At 31.9% G+C, this 25,075-nt stretch overlaps 2 protein-coding genes and 1 long non-coding RNA gene across 9 annotated transcripts; 2 read left to right on the top strand and 1 right to left on the bottom strand.

The window, feature by feature from the left end:
- Positions 1-490: 490 nt before the first annotated feature.
- On the top strand, positions 491-3,840 carry LOC102578652 (uncharacterized). The gene is made up of 6 exons (XM_006349314.2): positions 491-847; positions 1,698-2,183; positions 2,352-2,437; positions 2,513-2,823; positions 2,935-3,006; positions 3,153-3,840. Exons 1-6 carry the CDS (start codon positions 685-687, stop codon positions 3,388-3,390), a joined length of 1,356 nt encoding a protein of 451 aa, XP_006349376.1. The 5' UTR covers positions 491-684; the 3' UTR covers positions 3,391-3,840.
- Positions 3,841-9,815: 5,975 nt separating this feature from the next.
- On the top strand, positions 9,816-18,294 carry LOC102578988 (phosphatidylinositol 4-phosphate 5-kinase 8). 7 transcript variants are annotated; one of them, XM_015309559.1, is made up of 11 exons: positions 9,816-10,109; positions 10,501-10,575; positions 10,666-11,000; positions 11,132-12,199; positions 12,296-12,463; positions 12,646-12,811; positions 13,856-13,966; positions 14,058-14,245; positions 14,987-15,144; positions 17,356-17,524; positions 17,800-18,294. In XM_015309559.1, the coding sequence occupies exons 3-11, from the start codon at positions 10,984-10,986 to the stop codon at positions 18,077-18,079; spliced, it is 2,325 nt and encodes a 774-aa protein (XP_015165045.1). In that variant the 5' UTR covers positions 9,816-10,109; positions 10,501-10,575; positions 10,666-10,983; the 3' UTR covers positions 18,080-18,294. The 7 variants fall into 7 exon arrangements, 6 of the variants coding, with proteins under 6 accessions (XP_015165045.1, XP_006349378.1, XP_015165046.1 ...); XM_006349316.2 differs by having other exon boundaries at positions 10,912-11,000; XM_015309560.1 differs by having other exon boundaries at positions 10,531-10,575.
- A 3,543-nt stretch (positions 18,295-21,837) lies between these two features.
- On the bottom strand, positions 21,838-22,657 carry LOC107060939 (uncharacterized). The gene is made up of 2 exons (XR_001473626.1): positions 22,327-22,657; positions 21,838-22,193 (listed from the first exon to the last, which is right to left on the bottom strand). It is a non-coding gene; the product is annotated as an uncharacterized lncRNA (long non-coding RNA).
- Positions 22,658-25,075: the final 2,418 nt, after the last annotated feature.

Raw genomic sequence — 25,075 nt, forward strand, 5'->3', positions numbered from 1 at the left:
CTTTCAAGCATTGCTCCTTCTTCGTTTTCGTCGACTTTGAGAAGGATTTTATCTAATACATAAAAAGCTACATGAAAAACAAATCTAATACATCTAATCATTAAGTATATATAAGATAAATAAAAAAGCTATATCATATGCATAAAAATAATTCAAATACACAGAATAAATCAATCAAATACACAGAAATCCACATTCTGAAAGAAGAAGTACAAAGTTTTTGATGCTCAATTTTTTTTTTTGAATTTTTCTAGATGTTATATAACATAAATTCCAAAATTGCTATATGCATGATTTCTGCATTGCTTATTTATATACATTTAATTATATTTATTTAGTTAACATGTATCTAAATGTGTTAGATACATATATCCAAAATGTGAATTATGATATAATTAATAATATTGCATAATTACTAGTAAGGTTTGTGTTATTTATATGAAACAAAATTATATCAACAAATAAAAACATTTTTTTATTTAGAAGTAGATAATGTTTACAGTTGGGCTGTACATTAGTTAATGTAAGAAGCCCAGAAAGTTAGCAAGTACAGTAAATCTACTCAGTTTAGGTTTCAGGTTTTCCTGTCCAGAAGAGGCAAATACTAAGATTTATTTTCCCATAATTCACAGATTCCTTAATTGTTTTTCTAATTGATTGGAGACATTAAAATTAGGTTAATTGATGACCGGAGATTATAGCCGATGGTCGCCGGAGCCGCGGGATTTCAAAGCTATGTTGAAGAAATTATCACATGAACAAATTCTTCAAGTTTTGTCTGAAGGGCTATGTTCTTACTGTGAAGAAGTTATAGAGTCTCGTGTAAACAATCTCAACCTTATTCAAAGTAAGCCAATTTCAATTATTCTGTTTTTTCCGATTGATTATCAATGTTTGCGTATTTAATTTCACGGGAATTTAAAAATTAAAAGAAGTAAACATACGAAGAAGCTAAAGGGGATCGAATTCACTCTAGGTGTCTTGAATAGAAATTGAATCTGTGAATAATTTGAGTTGAAATTAGTATATATAAGGATTTTTTTAGATAGAGAAATTCGAGAAAGATACCATAAGTAAACTCACGCTTGAGAGTTCCTGAATAGGGATTGAATTTATGAATAATTCGATTTTAAAATGTTGATACATATTTTTCAGATAGAGATATTGGAGAAAGATACAAGGAATATACCCACTTTTGAGTTCCTAGGGATTGAATTTCTGAATATTTCGATTTTAAAGTATAGATACGGATTTTTTGAGAAAGAGAGATTCGAGAAAGATACAGTAAATATATACATACCAACTTTCGAGTTCTTGAATAGGAAATAAATTTATGAATAATCCTATTTAAAAGTATAGAGAAAGATTTTTCAGATTCTCTCGAGTACTATAAATAAGCTCACTCTCTAGTTCCCGAATAGAAATTAAATTTCTGAAAAATTCATTTTTTTATTACATCGAGCTAGGGCTGGAGGGAATTACAAGAAGGGTAATCAAACTCTTGCCAACCAACTGAACCACTAAGATATCCTTTGAATAATTTGATTTAAACCATAGATTATGATTTTAAAGATAGAGAATCTATGGAATGGCTACTATTCTTCAGTTATTTTTGTTGGTAAAATAGGACTGTCATTGTGATTTATCTTTTGGTACTATTATTCAAATAACTCATAATATTGTTTTTAACTTTGTAGGAAGGGTAGATGAAATGGCATTATCAAATGTTAATGTTGCAGAATTCTTGCGGGGGAATTCATCTGATGATGTAATTTCACCAAAGAGAAAGCTGAATGCTGATGCTGATGCTTATACACCCTCTCCACGAGTTGGCGACTCAACTAACTCAGGAAGGTCGAAACGATTTGTTAGTGCCTCGTCTACACCGGTGAACAACAAACAACCAGTGTCCGACCTTTCAAATATTGAGATTAAACTAAATGATGGACCTAGTAGATCAGTCGTAGGCGATGATTTAGTGGAGGATCAGAAAGAGTTTATTAGGTTTAGCCAAGTTGGCAGGCGAAAGGATTTTGTTCATTATGAGAACGTTAATGAAAAGCAAATAAATGTGCTTAAAGGGCTTGAGCTTCACACTAACGTTTTCAATCCCGATGAGCAAATGGAGATAGTCGAACTTGTTTACTCTCTTCAGAGAATGGGACAGAAGCGACAACTTAGAGGTAATTTTCATTTAGTTCTGTTTTTCTGAATTTTGTTATCAGTATGGTTATTTATTTCTGTCTCCAGCTAGAGTAATAGCTATGAAACACGAAGAATGTTTGGAGAGCTACCGCATTATTGCTTTCAGTGTTTCAATTTCCTTCTTTTTTCTGGTTGACATTTTGCAGTGCGAACATATTCTGAACCAAGAAAGTGGATGCGAGGAAAGGGCCGTGTCACCATACAATTTGGTTGTTGTTATAATTATGCTGTGGTAAGAGTTCTCTAATTGATGGCTAATCCTTTTCAGTTTTATCTCGACATTTTATCCACTGACCCTTCTTAACAGGACAAAAGTGGTAATCCGCCGGGCATTGTTAGAGATGAAGAAGTGGATCCACTGCCTCCTTTATTCAAGAAAATGATTAAGAGAATGGTTAGATGGCATGTTATGCCAACGTCGTGTGTGCCTGATAGTTGCATCGTGAATATTTATGACGAGGGTGATTGCATTCCTCCTCATATTGACCATCACGACTTTGTTCGACCTTTCTGCACAGTATCTTTCTTGGCAGAATGTAAGATACTCTTTGGCACAACCTTAAAGATTATTAATCCTGGAGAGTTCTCTGGTCCTTTCTCCTTACCTCTTCCTCTCGGGTACGCCACCAACACATTCTTTTTTCTTTCTTAAATTTTACTAATACTGTATACAATTCGATCTCTAACATACGAAATACATATATATTTTCCCCTTTTTATCTTATGCAGGTCAGTGCTCATTTTCAATGGTAATGGAGCTGATGTTGCTAAACATTGTGTGCCTAGTGTTCCAGCTAAAAGGTTGTTTTCCTATTTTCTTTCTTCTATGTATGACAAAAATATTCATTCATATATAGTAGTTCTAAACATATATTCAGCCACTTCACAAACATGTTTTCTGATAACAATACAATAATCTTGTCTATCTCACTGATATCACCTTGCAGAATTTCCATTACTTTCCGTAAGATGGATGTCAGCAAATTACCATATCGGTATACTCCTGATCCAGAGCTTGTAGGAATCGAGCGTCTTGTTCCTCCTCCATCATCAGACAGCTCAAGAAATCGTCAACATGGTAAAAATGACAAGCTTCCGAAAAGTGAAAATAAGGTGTTTTCCAATGAAGATGATTTCCCTCCTCTGGGAAAGTCGACTTCTTCTAGCCGTAGAAGTCGCAGATAATTTGTGTAACTTATGGTTAAATTAAGTTGTGCGGCCTCATGTGCCGCACATGTACCATAGGTTCAATTGATTTTGGGTATTTTGACCAAGATCAATCGAGACAAATAGATACAATAGTTTTCAAACGGCGTAATACATAAATATGCCTTTTAACTTGACTTCGTTTCACATTTATGTTCTTCAACTTTGGCTGTGCACAAATAGACACTTAAACTTGTGCACATTTAATGTTGGAGAATATAAATGTGAGTTGAGGCCAAGTTTAAGGCCATATCTATGTATCATGCCTTTTCGAAATCAACATAAAAGCTTAGGCTGAAATTGTAATTTAAGCATATGTATTTTTTATCAGTAATACATAGTATTTGTTTTAAAAGCTCCTCAATCAACGGATGCTTTAAAGATATTTACAGACCTATGTATCATTGATTGGCTTACTAGCTTTAAAGATATTTCTAGCATGTTTGATCAAGTTTTTAGGAGATTTTTACAAAATAATAATAATTAGGGAAGTGCTTATTTTATAAATGTGAAGTGTTTGGCCAAATTTATTAAAGAAAATAAGTGTTTCAGCTTTTGGGTAGCAAGAGAAACTATTTTTCAAAGGTAGCACTAGTTTTTCTTCAAAAACAAAAAATACTTTTCAGACAATATATTGAGGGAGTACTTTTTAAAAATTAGGTTATACATTAATTGCTTTTCAAAAGTACTTTTTAATTTGATTAGTCAAATATGGAGTAATTTGTTTTTCATCAATTTTTTTTTTAATTTAAAAAAACACTTTTCAAAATAAGTTAATTTTAGAGGCTTAAACTTAATAGTGGCTTGCATACTGTATGAGTTTTTTCCTTTTCTTTTTCAACTTAATTTCTTAATTGTTCAATATTCCTTGAATAAGTTTCAGACTGTTTATAATCGAAAGGTGACTTTATGCCTATAGTGAATAATTGACAATTATTCACATCAATTATGTCGGCATGCTCTTGGATCTTCTGAGGGGCGAAAGCAGAAAATACTTTTAAATTTTCTTATGTTTTGTTATTTAGAATTTTTGAAAAATATTTTCTTCAGATTTTTTAAAAATGAGAAAAACAATTATCTAGTGGCAATAAAGTAAATGAGTTTCAGAAATGAATTTCACATTGATTGTGTTTCCCTCACCCTTCAACGCACCTCATCAACCTTGATCCGTATCCTCACCTCCCCACACGCATAGCTACCTCACCTCTCATAAATCATAATATTTATTTAGATTATACATAAATCAAACATTTTAAGATAGTATTTTTTTGCTTTAGATTATTGAACCCAAGAAATTAATTATTTCTTCTCATGATTTAAAAATCGCTTATGATAGTACATTTAATTAATTATTGGGGGAACATGTTAATCACCTCATGATTAACCGATTGAATTTGCAAAAAGAATCTCATAATATCTTTTTTCTTTTTTGTGCCAAATGGAATAAATTGTCAACTAAACGGATGGTAAAAGACAAGAGTTTACACTATGCATGATAATTGTCTCAGCATCTTTCCTGCTTTACCATTTAGAATCTAATTCCAAAGGTTGATTGTTGGCTCTAATAGTTAATACTATGTAGTATGTAATTGTCAATATGGGAATCACAATTCACAAAAAGTCAATCAAAAATGCGTGTAGTTGATTGATATATACTCCACTACTATTAGAGATAAGATAAGATCACTCTTTAATCAGAGATCTTGAGAGAATAAAAAAAATATTTTTATAATGCGTGTATATGTATAATGTGAATTCATATTACTCGATCAACAAATGTTGAATACTGATTGAGAATCCCAAAACTTTCTAACTAGGCCTTCTCCCCAACCAATTACTACCAAAAGGAACAAAAAAAGCACAGTACTTTTTTCCGTTTCCATTTCATATATATATTTGAAGAGTACGTACTTAATAATCTCGAGTTAGAGAACCTTATGAGATTGTTCATCTCATGCATGCATTGTCCCCAAAAACATTTACGTCAATCATTTTCATCTTAATTAAATTAAACACATCAGATCAGGATAAGATACTTCTTACATGACTTTAGTAAATCCGTTTTTGTTTGAGCTAACTTTAAATCATGTAGTAATTAAGTTAGGATCAATGTTCATTTAGCATGGTATTAATGGTTTTAGACCAATAAATTTTAGATATCTTAGATCTATTTACGAACGGAAACAAATTACACCACCTAAATATTTGTTGAAAGAGAGGCACCTAACAAACTTATACACTTCCATAACCAAAATTAAAAGAGGGAAGAATGATATAAACTAACCTTTTAACGTGTAAAAGAATTGTCACTATGTATGTATATCTCGGTTGATATTGACACACTTGACACTTCCAATAACCCAAAAAGAGAAATAAGGCCAAATAAATTAATGAAAGAGCACCTCATGATCATATTAATTAGATTTCAACTTGTTTTATCATGGAAAAATTGTGTATAATAGCAAACTATTAATTCAAATTAAATGGTATAACCATAGTTTAATTTAATTGTACCCCATAACAAACTGTTGCTATTTCGCATCTCTCCTAGTGAATCTCGCTGGGCAGTCTCCCTCGCCTCTCTCGCTTTTATACAAACACAAATGTATAAAATGTGTTTGTATTTGTATAAAGTGAGAGAAAATTGTATATATACATATATTTTCGTTCTCCTCTCCCATATCTCACTCGCCACTTTCACTCGCCTCTCTCACTTTATAGTTTATACAAACACAAATGAATACATTGCATTTGTGTTTGTATAAAACAAGAGAAAATTGTATATACAAATACAAATACATATATTTTCGTTATATACACTTATGATTATACAAATACGATCTTCCCCTGCCCAGTTTTCTATTGTCTTTCTCTCTTTCTCGCTTTATACAAACACAGATTATACAATTGATCTTTTGTATATGTATACCGAAACAGATTATACAATTTTTTTTGTATATGTATAGCGAAATATACATATTTATGTTTGCTATGGAGTGCAATTATGCAAACTATAGCTATAACATACAAATATAATTTTTATGTTTGCTATATATGAAAGTTGCTCTATCATTATTTTCTTGGACTCATCCAGTGGCAGGGGTGCGGGGTGGTGGCATCACATGGGGGCTAATAACCGACTAACACACACGTGTGAAGATGAAGGATGTTGGAGGCAGAGAAAATCTGATTTAGACATTTTCAAAAAATTATTTTCTTTTAATTTCACTAAAAAGGTCATTTTCCTCATATTAAAGACCTTTTTAAAAAATAAAACAATCAAAATATGAAAAAAAAAATTAAGAAATATTTTCCTCGGAACACACATATTCATAAAATTAATTATGCAACCAAGGAATAGAAAGATTAAAGCTTTAATACACCATCCAATTACAAACCTGACCCAAAAAAAGAAAAGAAAAGAATCACCATAATACGAATTTCAAAGAAGCTATATTCCAATAGCTTTTTAGCGAAGTGAAAGATAATATTCGGTACAAATATGTTATCATAGTTTGTGCATCAATAAATTAAATCCCTTTTCCTCCTCCGTCCAAAAAGAAAGAAAGAGTAGATTGGGAGTTCAAGGATATCAATACATCTAAATTTTTAATGTAAATTTAAACATCAAATTCTTAATATTTATTGTACAATTTAATGCATGAAAAGCTACTATACATTACAGTATTTTAGAGTATAAAATACATATAAATAATTTAAAATATAAGAAAAAAGGTTCATCTAACACTTAAAATAACACTAGTAACATTTTGACAAAAAAAAAGAGTTCGAAAAAGAATGGTGTTATTAAATTAAAGTTCGTGTGAACCTCAACATAGAGCAACCAGAGATTCCATAATACTAACTTCCAAGTCATGTGAGCTGTTCGTTCAAAAAGAAACAGGGATCATATTATATCCCCGTTAAATAATTATAACGAAAATAATAACATATCCGATGAAATCCAACAAATGGAATCAAAGGAAGATAGAGTATACATAGACCTTACTCTTTCCTCGTAGAGCTAACTAGAGAGACTATTTTTGATATGAAAAGAAAAACGACAGTGAAGCAATTATAACAACTAATATGGAAACAATAACAACAACAAAATAGTTAAATAATCAAAACTCAATAAACAACAAATCGATGATGAGGATAGAAATCAGAACAAGCTAATTAAGACAACTACAAGAATAAGACCAATACTTCACCACCAAGCCTATATGACTATATCCATTGAAAAGCAAGACAACACTCTACTACATACTAAGCTTCTATCTTAATAAGCGATCTCCACACCCTTCTATATAAGTTTATATCATCGTAAGAAAAAACTACACCATGTCATGTCTAATGACCTCTCCTCGTTAAATAATTAAGTAAAAATCGATCATAAATTTAGGTATTTGATACTTAGATTTACGTGGCAAGCAGTTTAACGATGGCCTACAAAACTGCCCAATTCACACGTAAGTCAGTATGTATAAATACCTTTCCATCAGGTCAGAGTCCGTCAACTCATCAAAATCCAAAAATATATATAGAAACATAAATTTCTTCATCCTCATTTGCAGAAAATGTTTAAATCTCTCTCTAGTTAAGCACTATCGATTTGAACTTCTTTTTGTTTGAAATTAAATTTTGGTAGCTCAGGATTTCTTGGGATCACGATCGATCGTTCAATGTTAATTTGGAGGTGAGTTCATCTATATATATATATATATATATATATAGATAGATATAGATAGATAGATATTACCGCATTTCTACTATATATCCACGGTTAGATTTGGTGATCCCGAACTAAATATTTAGCATTAGTGAAATTAATTACGTTTGATCAATAAGAAGTCAAGTTAGTAAAATAAGAGAAACATTGACTAATCCCCCCAACTTGTACCAAAAAGGAAAATCAAAGATTATTTTTTTTGTCTTCATTTCATGTTTGAAAAGTACTTGGATTCATCTTAATGTCGTTGAGTTAAAACATAGGAGATTGTAGATTCACATGCATTGTCCACCAAAATTTTATGTCACTCTATTTTGTCTGAAAGTAACAAAGGTACCATTTCAAAATAATAATAAAAGCTTTTGCAGCATATTGAATTATTGATATAAATATTAGTTGGATTTTTTTTTTGCAAATTCCAGCTAGCTGTACACCTTTAGTTTTGATTGAAGATGTGCTGACCAATAGATTTTTGTCTTAACAAAACCTAAAATATTTGTTGAAAGAGAGAGGCACCTAACAAAATTATATTCTTTTATATATAACGTAACCCAACCAAAGCAAAAGAGATAAAAATGAAAAATATAAAACTGTTACCTATTATACATGTTGCTAATAAATTACCCTTTTAAAACGTGTAAAGAACTGTCACTGTTGATAATGACGCACTTTCATTAACCAAAAGAGGAAAAAACACACACAAAAGAATGCCTTATGATATTAAATTTCATGTTTGTTTTTATTTGCTTTGATATTATTTGACACATATAATATCGATGGTCTTATTCGGTAGAAGACTCAGAAATTCAAATAAAAATTGTTATGCAATTGTTTTATTTTACACCAACCTGACAAAATAAATAAATAAATAAAAAAGAAGAAGCACCATAGTACGAATTTCAAAGAGTCAATATTCCAAATGAAGATCATGATATCTTTTCAATGAAAGATAATATTCGTTAAAATGAATTATTTTAGTATGGTATCATAGTTTGTGCATGAATAAATTAATTCCCACCCCCAACCCCCACTAAAAAAAACGATCGCACAGATTATAAATTCAAGAATCAAAATCTTAAAATACAATTAATACATTAATTTTAAAAACTATATAATACAGTCTTTTAGAATTAAAATTATTAAAAATAACAGAAAAAATCATTCAACACTTTTAATAATACTAGTAATATAAAAAGTATTGGAGAAATCAGGTAATTAAAATTTTCCACGTGAATTAGTGTGAACCTCAACATAGAGCAAACAAAGATTCCATATTTCCAAGTCATCTGCGCTGTTCGTTCAGATGGAGGAATCAAATCCTTTTTTAAATAATATTTTAATTAAAAGTTTTCCTATTTTTTCATAACACAACAGATTTTTTAAAATACTTTAATTAGAAATATATTTATTAGACTAATCTTATTAATGATACTTTAGAAAATAATTGCTTAATTATTATTATTAACATAAATAAATTAAATGAAATATTTATTTATTTATTTTGGTTTCCTACCCACATTTGAGTATATATACTTTACGTGAGAAGCAGTTAAACGTTCAAAATCGCCCCCATGCTACTTATCATATTCCACCACAGGATTGAAATACGTGGAGGCATCGCTTGCACGGACGACACGCAACCCATTTCACACCTCAGTATAAATATCATTTGGGTTATCTCTTTTTCAGGCTACTGTCCTTCAACTAAAAATCCAAAAAGAAGTACAAACAGAAATCTCTTCAGGTTATTTGCAGAAAAGCTTCATACAAATAGCTTTTGTTTTCTTGTAGGTAAGAGGAAGTTGGTGAACTTTTGGCAGTTGTTTTCAAGGAAGAAGCTGAACTGTCAATTCGAAATCGTTTTTCCAGTTTACCTATCGATTTGAACTTTTTTTGGTTGAAATTTTGGTAGCTGAGGAATTTTTGGTATACGGCGATCGTTTGGTGTTACCGGTGCAGTTTGGAGGTGAGTTCATTAGTTTTTTATGCTCAATTTTGTGTAGTTCTACTATTATTAACCTTGTTTGATTTAAATAATGAGTTATTTTGCGATCTCAGATGATGTAAAATTGATGTGTTATGTTGTTGAGTAAATTATATAGTTTCTTCATTTGAGTCTATTGTTGATTACTTCGTTGGATTAATTGAATGTTTGTGTGCATCTCGGATGCTCATTGAACAGAGATATTATTGTTGAGGATTTAAGTTGATGTCAATTGTTAAGATAATTGTAAGTTTGCAGGGAAGTTTAACTGATTAAATTCCTATAGAGAGAAGATTAGGAGCAAAAATATGTGTATAATGCTGTTAAAATTCTTCTGTTCGGTTCTAATTTCTACAGAATGAGTTGTGTACAGGTTGATTGAATAGTAGTAGTCTGTTGTTAGGTTATTCTGAAGTGCTGCCTGGTGTTTAAGGCAATTTTAATCCTGGTAAGACAATCTGCCTATTCGAATACTTTATTGCCGTGTCAATATTATTTTGTAGTTTATCCTCTAAATGATATTTTGTGGTTCTTGAAGTGTCTGGACAATGATCAACAATATGGTCTTCATGGAATGCTTGGTACCATAGTACGGATTTCAAAAAAAAGATCTACTATATAACAAGTGCTATTAACTAGATCTATAAAGTGGTTAGGGGTATAGGTGCACTTATGCTACTTGAAATGGATGCCTCTTATGCTATTGTTCTTGTCATTGCATGACAATGTGCTTAAAGAGGTATAAGAATCATTGAAGTTGCTCACCAGATTATTTCACTTACAGAGAAGCACCTTAGATGGGTTCGTCGACTTTTACTAAGGAACTTTGAACAAGTCACAGTGATTACTACTGGCCATGGAGGATAGTGGAAGGTACTGACACATTGGAGCCTTTAAGCCGTCCATTTATAAGCAAGTACTACTGGTTCTTTTAGCATGAACTTTTATGTGGGTCTCCCACATATCTTTTTATTGAGTACTTAATTTCTTAATTCTATATGCAGCATCACTGAAATGGTCCTCTCCAATGGGGATGCTTATGTGGGTAGTTTCAAAGGGGTGTTTCCTCATGGAAAAGGTAAATACACTTGGTCAGATGGATCTGTTTATGATGGTTGTTGGGAAGAAGGAAAAATGTCTGGAGAAGGACGGTTTGTTTGGCCTTCTGGAGCTTCATATGAGGGTGATTTCTCTGGAGGTTACCTCCATGGTTTTGGAATATTTAGTGGATCTGATGGCTCAATATACAGAGGTGTTTGGAGGATGAATACCCAACATGGAATAGGAAGAAAGCAGTATCAGAATTCTGATATTTATGATGGTTGTTGGAAAGAGGGAGTACGTGAAGGCAGTGGCCGATATGCATGGAGTAATGGCAACATGTATATTGGGAACTGGAAAGATGGGAAAATGTGTGGTAGAGGTGTTATGAAATGGTTCGATGGAGATCTTTTTGATGGATGTTGGTTGAATGGTTTAAGACATGGGTCAGGCTGTTACCGATTTGCCGATGGAAGTTACTACTTTGGGGTGTGGACTAAAGGGCTAAAAGATGGACATGGAATGTTTTATCCTGCTGGAAGTAAGCATCGCTTTCTGAAGAAGTGCAGTGATAGGTATGATGAGAAGAGGAAAAGGCGGCTCTCACACATTTCATCCTCTAATTCAGAGTCTGTGAAACCTAAAGTGAAGCGTAGTTTTTCAGAGAGGATTTCCTATAGTTTACTTAGAAGTTCAGGAAGCATATCGCAGAGGACTACATCACTGAGGGAAGACATTGCCCTCGGTGATTCCAGCAGAGACATGATGACCTGTGATTCATCAAGTGTATTATCTCAAAGCTCTCTTGATGACAGAACTGAATTTCTGGAAACGGGGTCTGTAGCTTATGAAAGGGAATACACACAAGGAGTCCTAATCAAAGAAAGGATTGTAAATATTAGTAGACTATCTCGCAAAAGTAAACAACGGTGTAAATTTCACGCGAAAGAAGTAAAGAGGAAGTCATGTGTGGACTTTCTTGAAGGCCGTAAGAGCTACTATCTGATGCTTAATTTGCAACTTGGTATCAGGTAAGCATACGTTATGGTCCTATTTTATTGATAATGAGTTGTAAAACCCACTTGGTACCATAGAACTATTTGTTTATTTGGTATTTGAAATTACAGATATTCTGTTGGTAAGATCACTCCTGTGCCTATCCGTGAAGTGAGGCAATCGGACTTTGGAAATCAGGCAAGAATCAAAATGTACTTTCCCAGGAAGGGCTCTCAATTTACACCTTCACATCATTCCCTTGATTTCTATTGGAAGGATTATTGCCCTATGGTTTTCAGGTACTTGCAAATTTATTTTATATTTGCTACTTGGTAGTTTCCGTTTATATACTCTCCTACTATGGAGACTTTCTGTATGGGAGCAAACTACAGTTTTGGAGTAGACATGTAAAATGTAGATTACATGTAGATTTTACTGTAGATTTTGACAGACTTCTATGACTGTAAAATGTCATGTTCAGATATTTGAGAGAGTTGTTCAAGCTGGATGCTGCAGACTATATGATGTCCATCTGTGGTGATGATGGTCTGAGAGAGCTTTCATCTCCTGGAAAGAGTGGCAGCCTTTTCTATCTTTCTCGTGATGATAGATTTGTGATCAAGACTTTAAAGAAGTCTGAGCTCAAGGTTCGCACATACTAAATTATTTTAGTTTTTTTCCTTCGCTTGCTGTTCCAACATTTACATATCTTCTTACATACTCAAAATTGAGCAAGGTATTGCCCTTACATTTTGAAATCAGATGCAACTCTTAATGTCAAACCAAAATCATGATTCCGATTTTAAATTACATGCGTGTCTGTTTCTTCTATTTCTTCATCTATCTCCGTATACCTCCTTCATCCTAATTCCTGAAAAACTCTCTACATTGACTTGGAAGAGAGAGAGAGCCAGCCTGCTCATTTTCTGGAGGTGCCTATAGAACTATGTTTAGATCTTGGGAGAGGAAGGCTAGGGGGAATGAAGAAGAACTTATCTGGTTCTTGTCCTAGTAGTATGATTATCTACTAAATGTGCAGTACCTCAGGAAAGGATAAAGGTGATCCTTCCATATTATCGGTCTTGGGAAAATTTAAAAAGCTCTTCTGGAAGGCAACCAAACCTTCCACTTCTATTTTAGCACCTCAAACAAACATAGCATAAGTGTGGATTTTTCTTTCCTTTTCTCTTATTGATAAGCAACAAAGCTTATGGTGGAATAAAAAAAAATGTGGATGCTCTGACCCTAAACTCAGTTTCTGCAAGTCAGTTTGACTTAGTTACTGGGATAAGTAACCTTATTTTTAAAAAAGGTTACTGGGAAGTAAAAGTTGTTTTATCTCATATATGTTTTTTCATTTAAAATCCATATGGGAAAAAATGAAAGAAGTAACAAATAAAAGAATTATTGATGTTCTTCTTGCAAATTCCATATTCTATGGTGTGATAGGTCATATGGGTGGTGAAATAAAAACATTCTGAACAGTGTTCTTTTCTCACCAAAAAGTACTGCTGTTTCTGGTTAATGTTGTGTTCTTTATTGTCACCAATGTGCATAAGATGTACTTATAATTAATTTGATAAAATGAGCTGAGTAATCATGAATATGGTGCCATTTGTCTTTCTGGGAACAATTATAAACTGTGAGTGAACTGAAAGGTTGTTAAAATGGATTATCTTAACATCATGTAGGTTCTGCTCAAGATGCTTCCTGATTACTATAAACATGTAAAGGAACATGACAACACACTCATAACAAAAGTTTTTGGGGTGCACAGGATATCACTGAAACGCGGAAAAAAGGTTAGTGATCAGGCGTAAGTCCTACTGTACTTTACTGCTATGCACTTTCATCATAGCATTCTGATCGAGCATTTGCTTATTTCATTCTCAGGTGCGCTTTGTAGTCATGGGGAATATGTTTTGTACTGAATTGAGAATACATCGCCGGTATGATTTAAAAGGTTCTTCTCATGGGAGATTTACGAAGAAAGATCGCATTGATGAGACGACTACATTAAAAGACCTCGATTTAACATATGAGTTTCATATGGACAAGTTATTACGTGAGGCACTTTTCAAGTAAGTCTCTGTTTGGTATTCCCCTTCAGTTTGGAGTTAAAAATTCTTATTCACTGGAGTCTCTTATATGTGATGGTTGACTGCTGAAGTTTTTAAAGATGGTTAGATGGGGCAATAATTTAGAACTACTGTAAATCAAAATTAGTATGTCGAGGATGGTGGACTTTTGATTATTTTTCGCAAATTGGATATCTGTAGTTAAACTCCAGTTAGCTCACAAAGCATAGTCCGTCTGAGTCCAGGTTAAGGAGGAAGATTATAATAGGTTCAGAGTCGACCTAAAAATAGGTCAAATTATGATGAATCTTTTATAGTGTTATTAATAACATTTTAGACCCGAATATCTAGCTTTATTTGGGATTGAGGCAGTAATTGATTAAATTACTATTTGATTGAATTTCTATAGGTAACCAAGAAATGTGGCATTCTCAAAAGACCATTTCTATTATTAGTTCTGTAAAAGAAAAATAGAACATTTTTTTGGTTCCCAGCAAAGGTCTTTTACATATGTAATTTATCTTCTCTTATCTCTTTTTCCCTCCCCTTTTATGGCTATCATGAATGCCATTAATAAATTTATTCAGGACTATACATTTCTTTTCCTGATTAATTCCTGTTTTGTTGGTTGGAGAAAGTTCAGTGCTTACAAGTTGTCCTTGGTTTAAATTTTTTTGTTGTTCCCCCAACTCATTTCTTTTTTTGATCAACCAACTAAAGCTCTCCTTTTTTTTCTATTCGCAGACAATTATCTTTAGACTGCAGATTTTTGGAATCTCAGAACATTATAGACTATAGCCTTCTATTGGGATTACATTTTAGAGCTCCTGAGAATCTAATGTCTCTTTTAGAGCCACCTGATTCTCTGCACAGAGTCGAAACTGATCCTGATCACATTGAAGGTAAAACCTGTCTTGCAAAGTTTATTTCTTTGTCTAATCTTCATTACGGTGTTATCTCAGCTGAACAGTATTGCTGATTTTCCAGTTTCTTTCTTTTTCTCTTTCTTAGTGATTAATTGCTATAATAAGGGAATAAGGTTAATTCATCATAAGATTATCACAACACTGTCATTTTGTAATCATCAAAATGGTTGTTTTTCTATGTTTCCTTTCGCCCATATCCCTTTCTTATGGACGGTTCCCACCATCCAACTCAACGAGCATGTCCCAGGCTGCTGCAAATAGACTTCTGTTATGTTGTAAATGGACCCTCTCATTTAAAATAGTTGTACTTCTGGTGTTATTTAGGTTGCTTCACTTGTTGTATTCTAAATTAGAAAAATACCATCTGTCATGCTACTTAAAACATCTGAAGGTCCTTACTATAGATGGACAACAACAACAACAACATAGCCGGTGTAATCCCATAAGTGGGGTCTGGGGAGGGTAGAGTGTACGTAGATCTTACCCCTACCTTGGGAGGTAATTATTATAGATGGACGTACTCCCTGTTTTTCCTTGAGGATCGACTTCATTAATTTTCTGTCTAGCATCAAAATATAATTCTGGTTTTCCTATATAAGACAAATATTTAGATAAACACTACCAAGCACCGTAAGAGATGGTTGTCAAAGAAGAAGTGGTCTTGATAGAAAGCTAGCATGTTTGTCAAAAAAAATAGAAAGCTAGCATGTTTTTCTTAGTTAGTGATTCTGATGTATGGATAGATGTGTCATTTGAAAATTAATAATCTTCTCTTTATCGCTTTAATAGGTAGTTATGAATTCTCATAAAAAGTGAGTCTACTTGTACAATTTGAGGAAACCAGAGCCCAGAGGATACAAGCACAACTAGTGTGAAAAAAACAGTCAGTTGGCTTTTCTTTTGTTTTAGAAACTTGAACTGGAAAGGTGCAGGTTCCATAGGGAATGACACAAGTAGTCCCTTCCCTCACTTGATGTAGTAGTAAAGATTGTCTATAGGAGAAATTGTCTGAATTGACGATGATCCTGATTTTTTCTGCATTTTGGCCTACTGACAGCATGAAGCTGTCATACTACCTTACCTTCTCAATTTGAAGCATACATGGTTATGAACTGTGCTTTTAGTGAATATGAATTGGCAAATAAATATGTTGGGCTGTTCTTTATTTATCCAAAAAAAAAAAAGGGATAGCCCGGTTCATGAACCATACCGCATTCATGCAGGGTCCCGGGAAGGGCCGCACCTCAAGGGAAAATGAATTAGCAAATACATATGACTATTCTACTCTCATTTCATCTGAAAGTGTGCAAATTAGTAGGAAACGTTCCAAGCAAACATTCCAGAATATTCTGAATTTCATTTCCAGATTTTTGATATTTCTCTTTTCATCGGGAATCTAGCTTGCTCTTACAGTTCAGCTTCTGTACCTGGAACTTTTTTATAGGAACATTGATTGCTACTCCTTTGATAACTTTTCTCTCCCGTCCTATTTTACATTGTTTATGATTTTCTATCATGATTGTTTCCACAGGGCAAATCTGCAAGTTAATTCACTAAAATAAAGCATCTACATCATTGTTTATGATTTTCTACCATGGTAATTTGATTAGTAAAGTCTCTTGAATGGTCTAGGTACTGAATTCCTGCTACTCTAATTAATATCATGCAATAGGAACTGTTACCGCATGATGCCATGCCATATCTGGGGTGCGTTTTAAGGTGCTCATGTCTTGACTTGAGGTTTCTTGGCATGATTCGGTTATTCTGTTGGGCCGTCCAGCCTTGCACAGGATTGTAGCAGATTTCTTGTCTGGTACTATTATTTTCGACCTGAAAATAGTTATTTTTGGAACTCCATCCCTCTTCTGTAATGTTTTTTCTTGGTTCCCAGTAAGTCCATGTTATGCAGCACCTTTCTTGTGCCTGTTCCTCTTTACTTTCTGGTCCTTAATCCAATGATAGTTATAAGCCTGTATGAGTTGTTACTACCTTATTTTCTGGGTCAGTTCCCATTTATCCTCTTTCTGTGCATGTCATTTCTCATTTCTGTACTCATTTATCTTGATAGGCTGGGGGATCGTGAAAATGGTGATTAACTTTCTTCTGAAATCTTTGTTCTTTATGCTCAATGACATCTTTTTTCTAGTTAAACTGGTGCTTATTGATTTCTTATTCCAATGCATTAAGGTGGGATATCTCAGGGGGAGCTCTCAATTCCGCCAAGGGGTTTGCTTTTAGTAACGCATGAACCCAGTTCTGTCAATGATACACCAGGTCCTCATGTAAGAGGAAGTACACTGAGAGCCATGTCCGTTGGTGACCAGGAGGTTGATCTTCTTTTGCCTGGTACTGGAAGGTAATTTCATCTGCTTCTTATCCTTTGTTTAGGACTGACATGGATACTTTTCCGTCATTATGCATTAATCTCTAATCTTCTCAAAATTAGTGGAGTGTCACAGCCCATCACGATTTACAAGCAGTAGGATTTTGTGAGAGGCACTGTAATAGATAAGCGAATGAGAGGGGACCCAAACAGATTTAGGAAAATGAGGAACCATTATCATGTTATTTGCTGTCCAGCAGAATTCACCCAATGTCATAACAGCTTTCAGTTTTATTTTTATTTTTCAGGTTAAGGGTACAATTAGGTGTAAACATGCCAGCCCAAGTAAACCAAAAAGTGATGCAGGATGAGGCAGCTTCAGTCCAAGTTGAACTCTTTGAGGTATATGATGTTGTTCTATATCTCGGAATAATCGATATACTGCAAGAGTACAACATGAAAAAGAAACTGGAGCACAGCTACAAATCGTTGCAATTTGATCCCATGTCAATCTCTGCAATTGAACCAAAGATTTATTCGAAACGGTTCCTCAGTTTCTTGGAAAAAGTGTTCCCCGTTGAACCATGAAAAGTCTAATATTTCCCTCTGTCCAGCTGGATGGAAAAAAACGTTTTCACGATTCATTGAAGAGCAATTTTATCACCACTCGAGTGTTACATTGTTAATAATGTACCATATAGTTTATTTGTACAGAGTTGACTCAATACAACAGTTTTGTAGCCGAAAGGGTCTCCACTCTCCAGTTATAATTTATGTTGAAGATTTTTGCTTTAAGCTTCTTATTTCAAATCTTCTTTGCATTCCTCTTATACCTTATTTCTTTAAAATTATCTTCATTTCTTATCTTCTTTTTTAACTAAAAGATCTTGAGACGTCGATCAATATACACACAAAAAGTTCAAACTCTAACAAGATCACAAGACATTATTCCAAGTATATTATTATTATTTGATTTGGTAGTAGTTATGCCTGACGCCTACATGTGACAATATCTCCTCTTCTTGCCACTCTGAAAAATTGGCACTCTTTACATTTGGAAACTGTTAATTAATTTTAACATTTTTCATGTTGGCATGCTCTTATAAACATGTCATGCCATACGGAAGATTACAAAATCTTCCACTGTGCTTTTATTAGCGCATGTGGTGGTGTTTTTTCTTAAACTTTGTATTTAGTCTGACATCATCATACAACATGAAACAGGTAAAATTGGAAGTTCAATAAAAGAAGTGTTTGTAATCTGTATGGATCATAATGAAGTTAAATACTATTATGTAAAACAAACACATTTTAGCATTATATTATTCAAAGGACTAAGTTCGATGTATTTAGTGGTATATATTTTTCAATTTGCTTAATTAGTGTTCATACTTTTGTGGGAGGGTAGTAGATGATTAGATATGGAAGAAGTAAATTTCTTGAATCATGTCATTATTCATATATATGATACAACAATATATCCACTATAATCTTACAATTGAAGCATGGTGAAGAACTCGTGTAAAAATCATATACTAATAGGAAAAATCCTTTTGGCTAAAATAACATATTTCACTGAAGGAATAATTTAGTCATATAAATAAATTAATGTTGGTTTCAGAGTTTGAGTATATATATGGTTGGACATTAGTAAAAGCATGTTGTTATGTATACGTTGTTGTTCTCAAAAAACCTAAGCGGAATCTTTTTTGTGTTTTCAATAACTCAAAAAGAGAGACTTCTCCTTAAAATATACATCATCATCTTCAATGCTTCCAAATCCAACAACCATATTTAGCCATTAAATTAAGACAGTTACTGATTTTATTCAGTTACATAAACACCCCACCCCCACCACACACACACAAAAATAAAAGAAATTAAATTATTTTTAAAAAAATTAAAGAGAAAAAAAAAACTCTAATAATTTCATTCATTCAGACAGAGACACAGTAGTACTTGATCCTCGTAACATGGCAAAAGGCTATAATATTAAAAATAATGATGCAATAAATAAGTTAAAGCATTAAAGCTGATCACGCATTTGGATCAACTTCTATCTATTTATTACCAACGCAACGCTCTCCATTTCTTCAGTCAATTCACAAACGCTCCTTTTCCCAACAATATTCAATACTCTCTCCTATCCGTTTCAAAATAAGTGTTAGTTTAGCAAAGAAAATACTACTCTAGTCTCTATACGAGTACAAAAATCCAACTAAAGTTAGACTACAAATTTATTCAACTTATTATACAATTCATGTTGACATATACTACATCCGTCCACTTTAATTGTCCTAGTCTCTTTTTTTTTAGAGTTAAACTATAAAAAATTTGACTAACATTTTATGATGTATTTTTTCCTATATTCATATGAGAAAAATTGCAATTTATAGTACTTTTCGTATAGTTTTTTAATATTTAAATTTTTTGTTTAAAATATCGAATTAATGTAATCTAATTTAACTTTGAAAATTAGTCAAATTGACTTTCGAAAAGCGCAACATGACAAATAAAAGTGAATGGATGAAGTACTTTTTTTCCGGTACCATGTTGGAGTCCGATTATTCCGGATTCACGTTGGTAGGGTCCCATTCAAGGTGTAGCACTTCCTATCAAGGATTTTTCTATACCCAAAACTCGAACTTGAGACCGTTAAGAAAAAAACATCCTCATCCACTGCACCACCACGTCCTTTTGGTGGATTAATGTTGACATAGATATAGTTGTATACCTGATTTCAAGTTAAGTGCAAATTCACAAAGAATTGATCTTTTGTAATTAATAGAAGGTATAGTTTATGCTTTACTAAATAACCCTATTTATTAGATGTTTATTAATGTAGTTGGAAAAAATTACTATTATTTCTTGTTTTTAAATTCTAAATTGATAGTAGTAATTATTTTAGGACATTCTTATTAATTTTATTAAGTGATACTTATTTTGAAATGGGTGAATATTGAATAATGTTTAATATAGAAAGTAACTTAATTGTATACTTTATAAGTATTAGCCTTATTATGGTATAAAACCCTCTTAATAAACTGCTAGCACCTAGAATTTAAACTCACTATCAGATATCACCAATCTAAATATGTGGGAGATTTTTTAACCTTATAGGAGACTTGCTTTGATAAAAAAAAAAATCGCTCTGGTAGTTTATTAAACTTGAATTTATTACTACTAATGAATTTTATGATAAAAAATAACTTATAGTTACGGTATAAGTGATCTGGTTGTATAAAATTCTTTTTACGCACTAGCATTTAAACGTTAATAGATGTTGCCAATTTGATCTGATTTGAACATATATACTCCCTTCGTTTCAATTATTTTGTCTAACATATTGTGACTTTAAATAAAACTTAGAATTAAAGAGTTATCAAAAAGGAAAAAAGAAATTCTTTTTGAATCAGATTAAAGGATTGAATGATACTTCGTCCCAATATGTATATGGAACAGTTGAAATTTCGAAAATCAGCCAAGTTTTTCTTTGACTGAAATTAATTTAATTCTTTTAAATTTGTAGTTATTAATTAGTATGATCTATGGTATTTTTTTTTTACGTAGTTCTCAAATATATCAATTTTATTTCATAAAGCTTAAAACTTTTTATCCAAATCTATTGTCAAAGTTAAGAAATTTGAATCTCGAAATTCTATAGTGTCACATACACAGAGACAAAGAGTAGTATTTTAAATCAAGTAGTATATATATATATATATTTGTTTTATTCAGCTATCTTCTACTTGTTGTTTATGGATGAGTTTGAGTTAAAATTGAGAATATATGTCAGAAAGGAAAAAGAGATTGATTTAATAAATTACGTATGAGGTTTAAAAGTTTGCTAGTGAAACAAGTAGCAACAGAGTATAGGAGGCTACTCTAGCTAGGGATGTTTTGTTTTTGTTCAAACAAACTTTACATAAAAACCTAATCTGTTCAAACACAGAATTTGGAATTTCTCCATCTTTTTTTACTTTAAGTGAACCCATTCACTAATAATACCAACAAAACTCTATCAACTACTCCTTACCAACATGTTAAATCAATGTTTATCTTTTTTTACTACGATTCGGGTCAAACTAACTAACGTTTCATGTAAATTGAGAATTCAATTTTTTTTTAAATATTGTGGTGAGAAACTATATTATTTGACCGTCGAAGTAGTAATGAATTGAAAATGAGGAAACACTAAACTATACTTATAAATTAACTAGGCTTCAATCTCAAACAAGTTAAAGGTCAAAGTCGATTGTTATACAAAATAAAATTAAAACTAAATATTTTTAGTCTGTATATATAAAACAAAATTTACATGACTCATGTGAGAAACAGTACATATATATAACAAGAATAAACAAAAATAATATATATATGAATATGAATACAGTTACAGAGTCACTAATTAGCATCACTGCTGATTACATAAAAAGATCTAACAATTAATTACTAAAAGAGTACATTTGTCACCATAATTTTTAATTAGCTACCAAAATACATAATCTCTGTGTCTAACCCTCCCTGGAAAACAAACAGCACCTTCTCTAACATTAAGATCAGTGACTTAATTTCAAGGTGATGAAAAATAAATCTACTACAAAAAAATAAAAAATTACAAGGGCATATATATGTAATAATTTTCATGTTTTTTTCTTGGAAGAAAACCCTAGCTTGGTAGAGAAAAACCGACCAAACACACCTGCAAAAAAAAAAAAAACATTTTTTTTTTACATAATCTAGACAACAACCCCATTAACAAGATTAATTTTATTTTTGGTGAACAAACATTACAAAAACCATAATTAAAAAAAAAGTCAAGACAAAAAATTTACAAGTGTTTTTGTGTAGAAGTAGAATATTGTTTGAGAGGAATGAAGCCTGGTCCGACGCCTTTACTCCCTTTTTACATATCTTGTTGTGTTTAATTTATTCGTTATCAACATCAATCTTGATGACGAATAAATAAACACATACAAGAGAGTAATTGTGTCGAGCCAAACAACATCCCCCTCAAACTCACCACACACAATATATAAAACTTTTCTACTTCATCATCATCATACCTAACACTATAAACCCTAACCCTATTTTTTCAGCCTTTGAGAGGCTTTGAGAAAGAAAAAAAAGAGAGAGAGAGAGAGATATGATGATTAGGTACTCAAAAACCCTACTGAGAAGGAACCCCAACTATGCTAATTTATAGGGGGAGATACAGCCTCATGACACCTCACTTTCCATTTTTTTAAAATTTATTATATGTAGATTTTATTGCTATACGCTTGTTGGTAGTTCGTGTTTGTAACGCTCCTAATTAACACAAGGAAAGTAAATAACTACTCATATTTCTATCCGTCTATTTTAATTGTCGTGCTTATTAAAATAATTAGTAGTTGATTTAGAAAATTTAGATACAAGTGAAAATTAATATTTTAATATGAAGAAAAAATATGACATATAAAATTAATATTAAGTTTGACTATAAATAGTTGTTTATTTTTATTCTTATTACTCAATATAATAAGGAAATAAATTAATGTGGTATGTAGAAAAAAAAATATGACAAGTAAAATTGATTAGAGGAAGTATATAGGTGGGTGGTGGTTCTAATTAATTCATTTGCCACTCTATTTTGTAGAAAACTTCACACCTTTTTTTGGATCTATTTTTTGTATGCTTCTATATACCATTACCCCACCACATTTATTTATCATTATCTTTTGTCACATGAACAATGAAAATGAGAAAATTTTAGTTAGGTAGCTGCAATGTAATAAAGTTGATAAATTCTAACTCGTAATAGTCAGAGGTAATGTTTTTAAAATATCGGTGCACGGATTAATAAAAGAGAGTATTAAATGAAAATTGATCCTTATTCATATGAGTAAATAATTTAACATTCAGCCAATTAATTGCATTATTCTTAAAATATATATACATAAATACCTAGTTTAATATAGAGATCATCAGTTCACCTTGTCCCAAAATTTAGACCCAAATATACCCTTTCAAGACGGATATATAGCATATGTGCCATGGGTTCAATCAATCATGTGGTGGAGGTAGAATCACTATATAAAAAATATCTTTAGCGACAATTAATTAACGGTAATAACTCAATTGTCGCTAAATATGTATTTTTAGCAGCAATTAGCACTCTTTGCATATGTCCCTAAAGCCTTTAGCGACATTGAATCTAATGACACTTAACTAATGTCGATAAAGACTTTAGCACTCTTTATTATTGTGCTTATTTATTGCCGCTAAAAGTTGTTTCTGTTATAGTGAATATTTTTAAGAGAGTTAAACATTTCTCATTTCTTATATATATACACACTAATTTTCCTATAAATAGAGACTTAGCTTGGTAAACCTCCTTCCGCACCCCTAGTTGTGCCCTGAGCTCAATAGAACTCATCGTTTTCAATGACATAAAGACTCAGAGGCATATTCAGGATTTCGAGATGATGAATGCACTATTACGAAAAAAGTGGATCTACTCGGTTTGACATTTAGGTTCTTATCATTGAAAACAGTTAAAAGTTTAAAATTATAGGTCCAAAATTGAAATGCTTAATTAATTAAAAAGTCAAAAGTACTATCAATAACCACTTAGAGAGGTGTAATCCAATTTTAGAAAGAAAAAAAACAAGATAGATATAAATTCAAATTTCTAACCTCACTAAGAGGTGCACCCGATCATCGTCACATTATATAATACTTGGTGTCTAAGTTCACACATCTATATTTAACAAAAAAAATAAAAAATATAACACTACTATATATGATTTCGAAAGGGAAGTATGGATTCACGTGAACCCGATTACCCTCATGTATACGCACCTCTACATACAGTACGCAAGTCCATGTAAAAATTACTAAATTTGTAATAAATAGTAAACTCGTACCATTATCCCTAATTTGCAAAACCTAGGTTCAATAATAACAAAATTTAAAATCAAACCCATCAAATTTAAATAATGAATCCACCAATGTGATTACACTGCGATATGAGAGAATGCTGGTTTCAGAATTACTATTCCTATAGACTTTGAAATTACTATATAATAAAAAATATATAAATGATGGGTGCAAGTTTTCACCAATGTTTTGTTGTAAACAATAATTTATTTTCAGTAGCTTAATCTCCTGACTCCATATAACTGTTCTATGAATATGTGCATGAGTCATGACATTGTCATCTTCTGAAATGTAGGCAGGTTCTTCACAAGATATTTTTTCCGTCCCAATTTATATGAAATAATTTAATCCGATTTCAAGCTTAAAAAGAAAAATGACTTTTAAAACTTGTATTTTAAAATAAATTAAAGATAGTTTATTATAAATCGTCTTATTAAGTATAAATAAAAGGTTTCAAATTAAAATAAATTATTTCTGAAAAAACATGTCTTTTTTTAGGATTGATTTAAAGAGAAAAATGTATATCACATAAATTGAGACTCGGAAAATGAATATATAAAGAGTATTAGCTCGTATTCTTTCCCAAAAATTTTGTAGACCGAATCATTTATTTCTCTTTTCCTTGGATTGAGAACGGTAAATTAATATAGTAAAGTAATATAT

The sequence above is a fragment of the Solanum tuberosum genome, unplaced genomic scaffold (genome assembly GCF_000226075.1).
Source record: "Solanum tuberosum cultivar DM 1-3 516 R44 unplaced genomic scaffold, SolTub_3.0 scf00105, whole genome shotgun sequence".
Taxonomy (NCBI): domain Eukaryota; kingdom Viridiplantae; phylum Streptophyta; class Magnoliopsida; order Solanales; family Solanaceae; genus Solanum; species Solanum tuberosum.